A 13,941-nucleotide genomic window follows, 5' to 3' on the forward strand; every position below is an offset into this window, starting at 1 on the left:
TATGCATGTATGTGTGTGCGCAGCTGTGTTAGTTATGTAATAAAGCTTAACGCTTCACGTTGAACGAACGATGGAATAAATACGCTGATGGTGACAGGTGGTAAATGAAAAAGCTGCCAGCAATTAAAATGCAGCTTACTGCCCACCGAACGAGAGAAGGAACTACATACTACTTATAAGTAGCAGAGGCTCCAGCTCACACATTATTTATGACTTGCTTTCAATGGCAGGCAGGCGAAGACGGGCCACCCAAAGGTAATAAGTAAGAACAAATGCAGGCTCCACTCCATTCCCCTCCACTCCACTCCACTCCACTCCACTCACCTGAAAACCATCGTAGGTCCAGGAGCCGAATTTCATTTCACAGCGTTGATCATCGAAGGGAAACCAAGTGATGTCGATTTTACACGTGGACTTGAATATTCCAGGTGGCACGTACAGACAGCTTCCATTATTGCGAACAACCACGTTCGTGGCGTAGGTGCCGTCGAATCCTTCATCGGCGCTGCAATCAGAGACAGAAATAGAGAATGAGTGAGTTTGAGTGTGAGTGCGAGAAGCCTCTTATGTATATAGTATATACATACTTGTATATAAATATAGAGATAATCGTTGCATGTTAATAATTGGCAGTCACTTTTTGGCTGGCCAAGAGAACAATTTGCAACAGCAATTGCTGTCTACAGCGAGACTCCCCATTAATGCTGTGGAAGCCCTTCGATGAGGATAATGATTCTGAAAGTTGGTGATGCTGCAGCGTCGTCAGTCTTAATAGGATTTTTTAATGTGGACAAAAGTGAGAAAATTTCGCATACTAGGTGGCATATATAATGTGACTAGTGCCAGTAGCTTGCCATGTTCCACATCGGCAATAACTTCGCACACTTTTTGAAGTCCTTCCATTTACAGACGGATAGCTTTTCATGATTCATCAGCTCGTCTGGTCAATATGTAAGGGGCATGGCTCGGTTTTTCCGAATTAGTAACCTTGGGCAGAATATTTTGATAAGAATTTTTTGCAAATGCTAGTTTCAGCTGGTTTATTGAAAGAATTGTATATTTCTTAAAATAAGGACTTTCTCCCAATCTGCCCAACTGCTTTACTTGTATTATAAGTATGAGTGGTATGTTAATTCAGAGCTCGTGTTTCTTTGAATATGTATCCTTTTTCACGAAAGTGTACGTGATTTATATTGTTTACAAATTGAAGCAAACACATTTGTTAGGACTAAATTGTTGCAATGTTTATCATCGCGATTAAGTAGCAAATCTATGGCCAGTATAGTATACGCCCATTCGTTAATTTTGGTCATATCAGACCAATTGATAATAAAGATAGTATGGTAAATTATTTCCATGTTACAGAAACAACTTAACACTTATTTACTTAAGTGTTCATATTTCTAGAAATTAGATCAATTCGTTCAATTTAATTAGACAAAGGCAGTTGGTCAATCAGAATATAATTTATGAGAACCATAAACATACTAATATTTAAAGATAGCAGTCAGTATATTCTTCTTCAAATTGTTCTTCTACTTTTTTTTCGCCATTCCCTGGAGCACATAATTCATTAAATATATTTAATTCAAATGCAGTCTTGTTCGATTGTCTTTCTTGTTTTATTTTTAAGTACATGCTTATCAAAGAACCGGGCACTCCCGATTTTTAGAATAAAGTTGTGAATTAATTTGTAAACACATAGTAAACGATTTGGGCTTCGCGAGGACGATAAAATGTCATCCCAGTCCAAAGTCCCTGTAAAAAGTAAGACCAAGTGAATCATAGAATCGAGCTACTTATTGTCCAGACGACTGAGTGCGCCCTTTTGATATCGCTGCCATCATGGAATTTCAAAAGCGTTACATTGAGCAGCAATATCTTTTAAAACTTTACTTTACTTTACTAATCACTTTATTGTTAATATTAAAAATGATAAGTATTATTGGATTTTTTCTATGTGCACGCTTTTATTGCTTTTTTTCATTTGTATTTGTCCAGTAACATTTCAGCTGTAGTGTGCGAATACGCATGTATGTATGTATGTGTGCGTGCTTGACAAAGTGTGTATGTGTGTGCATACTTTTATGTAGCATAATTTTGCGCATAAATCATTTTTGCAAGGGCAGCTGTGCAAGGCGAAACAAGCGCGTGCCTGTAAGTTTGTTGAGTTGAGTCTGTGTGCTGTAAGTACATGTTGTATGTATGTATGTAAGAGTATGTGTGCGTGCGCATGAGTGTGCGTTGGCACTGATTAATGATTAATCTATAGGCAATGCGGCTCGCGAGCTGCTCCTGTTACTATGGCTACCTTTTTCCCTTTTTATACCCTGCACCCGAAGTGTTTAATCGGCATGTTAGGTTTGTGCAAGCACCTCCGACCATATTAAGTATATAGTATATAGTATAGTTGAAATCAGAATGACGAGACAAATTATAACGCCAGGATTGCGGAAACAACTGTAACACAGTTTAGTTAATAAACGTTATTTAGATCGGCAGGTACATCATTCCTTTCATCAATTTGCTTACTTAATTTTATTGTTTGGATTCCCTCCCATTCTATCGCTGCAGAATTTCGTCAATATTGTCCACAATTTCAAAGCTTCATACATACACTTAGTATGTACATATATAAACTAAGATTTACACAGGCACCACACAATTCTCTATATCTTTCTTAAGGTAATAAGCGCCAGTACTTCTTTCCAAAATTGCAGCAGCGGGTTGCCTCCAATTAATCTTCTGCTATGAGCTGATTTTCTGTTTATTTTTGGGATACAGGGTATTTAATTGTCGGGCTCGCTTGTTTGTAACGTTCTCTCTTGTTTTCTCTTTATATTTTACAGCTTAAAAACTCATTTAATATTTATTAATTTTTACGTTGGCGCTCTGATAACAAGAATCGCGACTATGGCGGCTGCACCTTGACATTATTTGATTGGAATGCTCTGACGCAGCATACCGAGGTCAGGCTTAGCCGCGGGGCCAAAGAAAAACTGCAACAGGCCGAGGCTTTCATTTTTGTCGTCGTTGTGCCATTTTCCCATTTCCCCCATTTCCCCCTTAACACCCACCCACCCATTCGTGCCGTCAAGTTGCACGCGTCATTTGGTGCTGAAGTCGCTGGCAGGCAGAATGACACGCTTTTTGGCTTTGGCACATTTGTTTTGTCATTAGCCGGGCTCGTTTGGATGTCAGTTGGTAGGCATTTCAGTCCATTCCATAGTCATGGAGCGTGACCTTTTAAAAAACGCTCTCATTGAAATAACCATGCATGGAAGCAGCTACAGCTCATTGTAGCGACTCCTAGGTCGTTGAGGCACCTACAAAAATATCTGATATAACTTTGTGTCGAATGAGTGGCTTTAATTCGATCACTATGGAATTATCAGTTGGGAAAATCATACATTTTTTAAATCAGTCCTTAATGGGACTATTGTTATTCTTCACCTTAAAAATACTCTATTAAGACAAAGTCTTGAGAGTGGCGAGAGTCAATAACAATAAATTTCAGACTTGCGATTTCTATTAATTTTTTCATTAGACAATAATATTAAAATACTATATATTTGTTGGGTATTCAAATAAACTGGTAAAAACTTGGAATCAAAATTGGAAAAATTCTGATGATGTTTACCTTTTCTTTTGTTGAAGAGAGTTAACATTAAAATTTAATACGATTGAACATTACATTAAATGTAACACTTTTACACTTTCTTTTGAAAGGTGTTATATTAACGTTGTTAATTAACGTTACTTATGTATATTTAATTTTAATAAAAAAAAGCCCTGGAACAATGGAAGGAATATGAAAATACAATGCAATCTTTTTAATTTTAAATTAATCAGATATTAATTCAATTCATTTCTCATCAGGTTTGTTGACCTACTCGAATTAAAACTGATTAAAAAATATTCTAAAGTAAGAGAAGTGCCATACGATCAAGCTTTAAGGAGGTAATACCTTTGTTTATTGTATCAAATACTTTAAGGAGACACGTTTAAAAATAATTGCCTCATATACTATATACATTATTATTTTTTTAAATGGATCTTTAGAAATCAAAAAGAGTGCTTGTAAATTTTAAATGCTGTTGAAATATTTAGTACCGCGCTTCAGTTTTTATTATAATTGTAATTAGTTGCTTTGGAGACTATTATGCACACATGTGGTATGTTTATATTTTTGGTAGCATTTGGTAAAAATGCTTTGTAAGTGCAATAAAAAAGATGAGAGCATGCAAGTTTCGTAGAGCTAAAGGAAAAATGCTTGTTTACTTATTGTTGCTGATATTTTGTTGTTGCCCTTTTCCGCTTGTTTTCATTCATATTTTTAATAATGCGCCCACTAGCATGTCAACAGAAATATGCTTCATCATGCCCTCATCCTCATCCTTATCCTTATCCCCATCCGCATTCCCCGGCCCACGTACTTTCTGCTCATTGTGTGTTGTCACATCGTCATCAAAAATCTCGAGCATGGTGGGAAAAGCGCGCCAACAATGGAGGCTGCCGTTGCTGTTCCTTCCCACATGGAAGTAGCCTTCATAAAATATATATACGAATATACATGTATATATGCTTTCACTGCCTTCGGTGTTGGCATTGTTGGTGTTGCTGTTGCTGTTGCTATTGCTGTTGTTACCGCTTTGTGTTGTTGTGCCTTTCGTCAACCAGCTTGAGCACATTATGCCGCCGACCACAGTACAATGAACGCTCCTCTTAATTGCATTTTTATGCTTTGTTTTTACCACTCGCATTTACTTTGCCATAAAAATTTACTCAAAAATCTTTGATGAGCGTCGAAAACTGCGTTGACGCGCCCCAGCCTATTCGTTGTTACGGATAAACTTTACTTGTCCCTTCATCATCCTCAACTATTTTACTTCGTTCATTTTATTTGCCATAAACTGAAGTGCATTGCGTAAAACTTTAAACTATATTTTAACTAGCATTAAATGCTGTTCTATGCTTCTGAACATAAATCGTAGAGCAAAAGAGCTCATGAAGCATAGTTAACCAGGGGAAAGATTTTGCAAGTGGGTCTAAGCGACCATGTGAGCGAAAAATAGGGCCAGGAATTCAATCGGTCTTTCCTGGAAACTTTAAAACTCCAAAGCCTTAAAGGCTTCTTGCGTATGTATCCTAATTGAAATCGTGGATAAAAAAGACAGACATGGGTTTCATTTATTCAGAAAATGTAAATATTTTTACAATTTTTGTATTCACTTTTGTTTTATTTTTATCGGTGTGTTAGTACTTTATATTCGTATACTTAGCTCTCGCCCAAAGGGTAAAACGTAGGAGGTAGTGCTGGACGGGCTGATTTGTAATATTTTTCAAACATCGATGGTTTCGTCGATGCTTGCTGTCTTTTTTTCCAACTTTTTCACTGAAAAAAATCTCGGGAAAAGCTAATAAAATAAAGAGCCTAATTTTATAATAAAAAAATTGGGCAGGGCTTGGAAAAGGAGAAGTTTTTGAAAAATTCGAATGGCAAAGATTATTTATAACATTATATGGATAAATTAATATATTATTGTATTTAGATTACAAACATGCAACTACTTGATTGGAGAGGAAAGAGAACTTGAAGGAGGATACGAATAAGATAAGGATAATAAAAATGATTAAGTTTATTAATAAGTTGACAGACAGTTAACATGAAATACAGTATGTTTACGTATTAATCTAGGCTTTTTGAAAATTCGCCATTAGTAAAAGTTCGATACAACGATGTTTGTCCCCCAAAAACATCGAAACATCGATGTGGGTAAACATCTAGTAGGAGGCACAGTGGACCCCACAAAATATATCAACTCTTGATGAATGTGAAGAGATGAGTACAGGGTGCGCCATCTTTTATGTCGGTATGCAAACATTGAATATCCTTGAAAATAAACAACCGATTTTCAAGTATGAGATATTTTTATTTAATTTGGTTCTGTACAATTTCTTGAACTGAGGTTTTCAACACTGGTCTACTCAAGTCAATCGGTTCACTAATGACAAAGTTCTTCAATATCTACATACTGTATAGCTATGTCCACTTAACGGTTGGAAAAATGCAAGGAGTTAATGTTTCTTTTAATTAGAAATCAAATCTGTTAACAAACCCTACTGGCACCACTAGAGATACAAGTATACCAGATTAATTTATACGTGCATCAAGTGAACTCAGTAGGAAAAATATTTGATACAGGAGGGAATGTTAAAGCCGAGCAAGCTCGACCGATTATATCTAAGATATTGCTATACCCTTTGTTATAATAGCGAGAAACAAAGCAGCATCAGTTGAAGCCTATAGAAACATGAGTTTTTCCTCATAGTCGTATATATTGTGGTGTTGAGTTAAGCCACTAACTGTAACCTTAAAATATGTATGTGTAAACAAACTATACTGCATTCAAAAGTCGAACAAAGGACAAATCAGGAGCAAGTTCAACATAAATTACGAAGCCAAAAATTAATCAAACAACCTCAAATTGCAATGTAGAATGCCAAAATTTGGCTAGGCACATACAATATACGAGCATATATGTATGTATGTATGTACATATGCTTATGTACATGCACACATCTGCACTTGTCGTACATCATATGCAAATTTAGCAATTGGCATTTATCGTGCACATATTTCGGTCTCAAATGCAAATTGTCGTTTCGGGCTGTGTTTGCATATTGCATACACAGATTAAGCAAATTTAGAAATAATTATTGCTGTCAAATATTTCTGATAGGCAAACTAATTGGCAGCCAGATTGACAAGCCGATTGGCCACAAAAGAAGATGATCCACTGTGAGAAACTAATGAATTGAAATTTAAATTAGAGATGACTAGTGTTGTGGTGCAATTAGTGTCGTGGTGGCCTCCCAGTTATACAAAGAGCTATAACTTGTACCTTTCGATACATTTGTGAAATATACATATTGTTCAAATGATACGAGTAGCTGCATTTCCCAAACAAATAATAATGCACAATACTTGTATAATGGCAGTAATTCCTTTAATGCATGTAGACTGGAAGCGAAAGACAGCTGCATTACTTTCAAACTAGTTTTTTAAATGCTACCAGAATTGAGATCAGAAATGCGATTTTTTAGTTCCATGTTGGTAAAAAAAGGAAAACGTTTCAGACTTTTAATTACAAGTTCTCTTTTCTTACGAGCTACTATATTTCGCTGGTAGAAAATACGCTTTCTTAAACCGCATTTACGATTATTGTAATTTTGATAAATATTTGAAACGCACGACAACAATATTCTGCAGTGGCACTCATTAAAGTTGTTGCACAAAATAAAAAAATGAGACTGTGTGTTGCTAATATATCTTATAAGTAGTGTATCTATTTTCTTCTTTTTTAGAAATGAGAATGTGAAAAGTTCTTAAACGGAACCACTTTATGCATAAACAGTAGCCTTAATCACGAATATCAGTCTGCTTAAGTAGGCGCCAGAAGTACTATACTGATCGTGCCGAACTCTCCGATATGCCTTTATCAAACGAATGGGAAGCCATGCCCCTCCACATAATCGAAACACATATGCTGTCAATACATTGTCTATGCTTTACTAGATGAGCGGAAATACACTGGGTAAATGTTATTTTGAAACAGTCGGCGCTATCACCCTGGAGCTGCAAAATGAAATCAATGAATACTTAACTGATCAAAACTTAATTTTTTTTATATTTTTCAGCGTTACTTTTTAGTAATTATGTTCTATTTAAAGTATACATTTGACTTTATATGATTTGTCGATTCACTAAAAACAAATCGATCTATTCTTCCATGGTAGCCGAATTTTGTTCGTATGTAAACGATACTAACTAGTTTATAATATTTGAAGAAATTAAAAAAAGAGTCCCTTCCACTATCAATAATATAACCCTCTAAAAATTGCTCAAAATGTGATTAGATATGCGCTAAGAAATAATGAAAAACCGAGCTAAAAACAACTTCATTGTGTCATATTTCATTAGAAGATGATTTTATTTTGTAGTCAGCATGTATGTAATACAGGAGTTGTAGGTGTTGCAGGAGAAGGCGTGGCAAACCGCCCAAAGCATATACATATATTCTTTATTAAATGACAAGACGATTGGCCTTTGTGCCAATTTATTTGAAATTTAATTTCAATATAAAATTAAGTTAATGAACAGACAGGTGCTGTTTTTGGACTTACTTTTGAATTGTAAGTCTGGCGCCGAGATAGGTGCATACAATATATATGCATAGTATACTATATTGTATCTAAATATATATATTTTTTATATTATCTATATCTATAACTATATTTGTATTTCTATTTATATTTTGATCTATTCCCATATAAAAACTCGTGTTCAACCAATCTTCATATTTGTTTTTTTCATTTCACCTGATTTTTTTCAAACTTAGGACATAGGTTAAGTTTTAAATAAGTTAATAGCGTCGCTATTGTTTTGGTTTCGTGAATAAGCAGAATGGTACAATTTTGCTTTAGTTGCCAGGATGATGAAATAATATTCGTTCAAAAGTACTGAGGGTCGAGAGTAAATCGGTAACAGCCATTCGATTACAAAGAAAATGGATTTAAGCATGTGGAAAGTGCGAGTAAATCAGCTTCGCTTTCAACACGACTGGCTTGCTGGGCCAGCTTTTAAGCATATGTGACTATAACAACACTTTGATTATACCCTTAACAGAATTGAGTTGATTTCAGACAGGATCATTTTTCTGAAATTTCTTTGTCACATTTTCCTGTGTATTTCCTTTGAACGTTTGTAGTACTGCTACTACTACTCGCATATTTTTCATTTGCTCCGTCTCACTTTTTCCCTGCTATCAATTTAATGGTAATACAACGTTTGTGTTTGCCGCCGGCTTTCCAAAATACAAACAAATGAAAGCAAAGCTTGGCCCACACTCACACACACACACACGCTTGCGCGCACATTTGCATGTCAGATATTGTGCAAACAGAGCTCGGCTCGGCGGCTCCTCACGGATTTGTGCCGACAAGGGTTCGAGGGGCTCGCATTCGCACTGCGTTGACAATACAAATAAGACCTTCTTATCAAACTGCGACGCACGCGCTCACCACACGCACAACCATACAGACAGACAGACAGACAGACAGGCAGACAGAAAGAAAGAAAGACAGACACACATACACACACTTACAGAGGCCTACACTAGCATTATGAAAAGGCGCCTGTTGGTTTGCTTTCATATTTTGTGCCTCTCTCATATACAATTCTGCTCTTTTTTCAGTTTTATTGCCTACCTTGTAATCGTTTTTACATGTTGCTATTGTTTACTTTTTTGTTCGCGTGTCATTGCCTGTGTCGTTTGGTATTTATTGGGCGCTTTATCATTGTTCTCCATGTTGTTGTTGCTGATGCTGATGCTGTTGCTGTTCCTGGCTCTGCCGCTCTGCTGCTCTGCTGCAGTGCTGCTCTGCTGCCTCTGCTGCCTCTGCTGCCTCTGCCGGTCTGTAGGCTTTGGCACGCATCTATAAAACTGACACCAACAACGACACCTTTAGTGCCTTGATTTTTTATGGCTGCGAATATAATGCCGCAAACTGGTTTTGGGTGCCTATCGCGGCTTTATTTGACTTTATATGATGGTCTTTTTTTTTTTTTTTTTGGGGTCTGCTGACTGAGAAAAGGGACTGCAATGAATTTGTGTTTCTTCCTTACAGCATTTTTCACAAATGTCTTTTTATTGTAAAATGCCCATTAGATTAGTTTCTCTTCACAATATAATAAAATGTAAATATTTACAAAGTACGAGTACGTATTGTTGTTGCATTTTATTAACATATATATTTTTATTAATTTATTACCTGTTGTACATGAGCACGTCCGGTTTCCACAAACGATGCGGCGGTATTCGCAAATCGCGAACGCCCCCGAACTCACTCGAATTCCATCGCAAATTCATGTCGTTCCATTCCTGAAAAAGTGCAAAACAATACAAATTAGAGGGAATACATTTACAAGTATAGCAATATATTTATACGTGTGTAGATATGGAGCATACTATATAGAAATGATAATAGCAGTTTATATGTATATCATTGTCGCTAGATATATACTGCGTTGTATTATTGTGCAATGTAGAACAGGCAGAAGAAAGTTGGTGGGATGGTAAATCCCCATAGGGAATAAAGTATACATAGGTATGTGATGAGACAAATCGATTTAGACATACTCGTCCGCCTGTTCGTCTGCATGGATGAACGCCTGGCGATGCTAATGCGATTGATTAATATTTATTAGTACTTATGCCACGTATGAGTTAAGAGCTTTTTGATCGGCACCCTTGATGTCAATCAGCCAAGTCTGGGTGGTGGGGGGTGCGGGGGGAGGTAGACTCGGTTTCGTAGGAGCCTTAATAATCAATCATAAAATAATGTGTGTGACCATTACCATAGCTCGAGGCGCTGAAGCGCTGCGCTTTTCCTAATTGAATTTCTTGCTTTTGTATTAGGTGACATTTAAGGCGATTAGGGTGGCGCGTGTGGCCAACTATTTGCTTTTGATCGCATCGATTAATCAAATGAGAAATTGGTATGCCATATACAAGTATAGCACATGTGTGCATATCATCGTACAGTGGCTCACAGCTTATTTTATGCAGAACATATTTCTCTGCTCTAGAGGCCTGTAACAACGAAAATATTGTCACCATTTGAAAGTGCATAATTTCTAGTTTAATATTGATTTCATTTATTAGTAATAGATACCTTAAACATTGAAAAACAAAAAGTACTGCATATTTTAATGTCTATTTATTTTATTTATTATTTTATTTTAGTTCCGACGTGAAAAGCCTTTTTTAATATAATATAATTATTTCCCCTCTTTTTCCCCTGCTTTAAGGCGATGTCTACTCTGGTGTAATACTCCGCCTGTTTATGGTCCCTTTATTGCGAATTTTATGCTCCTACAACTTTAATCGAATGTTGCCCATTAATTTCCGAAAATATTAAGGTCCTGGCGGAGCAGGATTATACCCACACTGAAGCCACTTTTAATCCAATTCTCTTTTAAGATCTGAAGTTTGTTTATCCTACTTAACTTCCTGTACCAGGCAACCCATGCGGCTGTCACCGCCATGCTTAACAGTTGCCTTAAGGATTTCTTCTTCTGGGGCCTTAAAAACGTGTACCCTGTGGAAGTTGAGTCTACTTATGAAGTCCACTCGTTTAGAAAAATAATTATCGCGTAGCAGCAGTTTCTACACCACATTGCTTGGCTAAGCCTTCTGCAGCCTAGGGTAAAAGTTTGGAATGCAGAGTGGCGGTATAACTAGGTTTTCTGGAAAATGTACCGCTGATAACTTTCATTGATAATCGAATTTGGGCCTTTTCTGGGCCCAATTTTCTACCGAATCTCGTAAAAATAATAATCGTTTATTTCTTCATCGTAGATGCATTAATGTGTAATATTACTTTCGCTTTTAAAGAGCTCAATTGCTGTTTTCAACCTATTTTAAAAATAGAAAAGGCATACAAGTAGAAATAGAAAATACTATTAATTAACTAAGCATTAAAGTACCATTCCACACGAAAGTGTCTGCACAAAATTTATTTATTTTATTTCTGACAAAACACTGTCAAATTAAAAACATGGAAATATATTAAAATAATCATAATAAATATTCATTTGAATGAAATAATGAAAAAGAAAAACAATGAAAAAGGAAAGTTACAAAATTACAAGAATTCTTAAAAAAGAGTAGAGATTTTAAAGTGCAACTATTAAAACATTTCAAATTTATATAAAAATACTTAAAATAATTTATTCCGGCCCTTGGAAATTCATTATACTTGATCTAATCAAATTTACAGAGCTCTCAGGGCCAGATTAACAATCAGTTTTCCTCATTTATGGGCAGGAGGGGTACAGCTTTCTCGAGTTCATTTCAGTTTATCGGTTTTTAAGATAAAGTATTTTAAGGGAAAGCGTATGCACCGCATAAAAAAAAACTGTGAGCCACTGTATAGATACGATTATTAATACGTGTCTATTCTGCGCCATGTATGTACATATGTACGTAAAATATGTATATGTACATAAGTACGTAGTATGTAGTATGTACTTTGGGGATTGTATATTTGTTTGCTCGCACTCATCCTGAAATTTATGACCTTGTCGGCAATGCATTAAATGAGTTTTATTATGAGAAAGTATAACTAATTATATTTAAAAGGTTGGGCCGTAACATTAGATGCCGACATGCATGCTTCAATGGTTTTTCCATGAATTTCTGCCCGTGTCGCTCATTTCTTTTGTTAAATGTTGTCTCAAATCAATTGAATATGTATTTGCAACTTGTTTGTGCACAAACGGGAAACTTTTTATGACTTGCACAATTTTTCAATTTGGCTAAAATGCGTAGGTATGTACATTTGTCTGTCTTTGATTTGATTCTGCCTTTGTTCCCAGTGTTTGTTTTGTTCGTTCGGAGCATATTTAATCTGCTAAATTGTATTCACAATGCGAGCCATTTATTTGTATATAGCTTTCCAATTTAGTATCTGCACTTCAATAGGATCACCTGAGTCACTGTCGAATAAATCTGAAAAGTTCTCCTATTAAAGTTCTCCTATTACGCTACAAATCGGACTCGCAGATATTTTGTGAGTTGCAGTCCTAATTTCAACATTTCGCTTCTTACCTCGTTCTGACGATTTTTGTAGTGATAAGTATTTTTCTGTGAAACTCGGCTCCCTTAATTGAATACATTACAACAACAGCAACAAAAATAAAGAAAAAATCAATGCCTCTGCGATGCTCGATGTTGTTTGCTCACTAAAATGCAGTGATGTTTTATTTATTGTATAAATCAGTTCAAATTGCTTTTTTACGTATGGGTTTTTATAAAATCTGCTTTTTGAATCGGTGTATACTTGTACATGCATTTTTTTCGTTCAGTTTTTCTTCATTTTCAGATAAGCTTAATATTCTATTTTTCATAAGTAAACAAGCCACGTATTTGTTGTTGAAAATGAAAAATGAAAAAAAGCTTTCATATAAGCTAAACAAATTTTCATACAAGAACTCTGAATGTTTCAAAAATTATATAATAGAAGCTCAAATTCAAATAAACTATATGCTGCTATAATTTATTTTGCTTATTTGCTTCAGAAAGAAAACGAAGTCGCATTTCTTCCGTTTCGTGGGATCTGTGTCTTTGCAGAAATATGAAGTCTTTATACAAAATTTCTTTTTAGCGCCATAGTTTTAACAGTGAGTTATTAGTATAGTATGTAGAGATATTAGTTTGAAATAGGCAGGTTGATGGACGAGCTACCGCGCCGTCTTGGGATCTTTATATGTATATCACATATCTGATAGCATCTGATAAAGAAAGCAATCAAAACAAGCAGCGGTAAATCTAACCCTGACATATTATACAGATTTTGTAACATCAATTTGGAGGCGCCCGAATGAGAGTGCAAAAAACTGCATAGTACAAATGAATATTTCCAATTCCATGCTTTTATATTTCGTATTTAAATCAAATATAACCAATGCAAATTTCACTAAAAACATATCCAATTACTGATTTAAATATGAATAATATTCAAAACAAAGTGTACTATAAGTCTTTCTTATTAATGTGTGTCATACTCAAATAACAAATATGTAGTTAAATCTACTATTCCATACTTTGATTTGATTTTTTGTAGTTGTTGTAAATACACAGCAAACTTATTACATTTTAATATTCTCGATTATTTTCAAATATGAAATAATGAGAAAAACTGACCAGATGAAAGTTCTGTGGTTTTCAGTGGCCCTGCGGTATAAATACAAAGGGGAACATCAATATTTATAAAAACAAAAAAAATGTCATTAGTATTAAAATAATTAATACTGTTGGTTAGTAGAGTAGGGGAAAAAAGTGGGAAAAATATTATAGAATTTAAAAAAACCTTTCG

General features: G+C 35.3%; 1 protein-coding gene across 1 annotated transcript in view; it reads right to left on the reverse strand.

Annotated features, from left to right (window-relative positions):
• The window catches only part of LOC115629314 (neuronal acetylcholine receptor subunit alpha-7), a 250,300-nt gene that overhangs the window by 85,984 nt on the left and 150,375 nt on the right, over positions 1 to 13,941 (reverse strand). Inside the window, exons 4-5 of the mRNA XM_030525760.1 lie at positions 9,835 to 9,944; positions 325 to 505 (exon numbers count right to left, since the gene is read on the reverse strand). Of these exons, the coding sequence (XP_030381620.1) occupies positions 325 to 505; positions 9,835 to 9,944 (291 nt within the window). The remainder of the gene's footprint in view (positions 1 to 324; positions 506 to 9,834; positions 9,945 to 13,941) is intronic.

Source organism: Scaptodrosophila lebanonensis, unplaced genomic scaffold, assembly GCF_003285725.1.
Source record: "Scaptodrosophila lebanonensis strain 11010-0011.00,11010-0021.00 unplaced genomic scaffold, SlebRS2 tig00000138-arrow-arrow-pilon, whole genome shotgun sequence".
NCBI classification, from domain to species: Eukaryota; Metazoa; Arthropoda; class Insecta; order Diptera; family Drosophilidae; genus Scaptodrosophila; species Scaptodrosophila lebanonensis.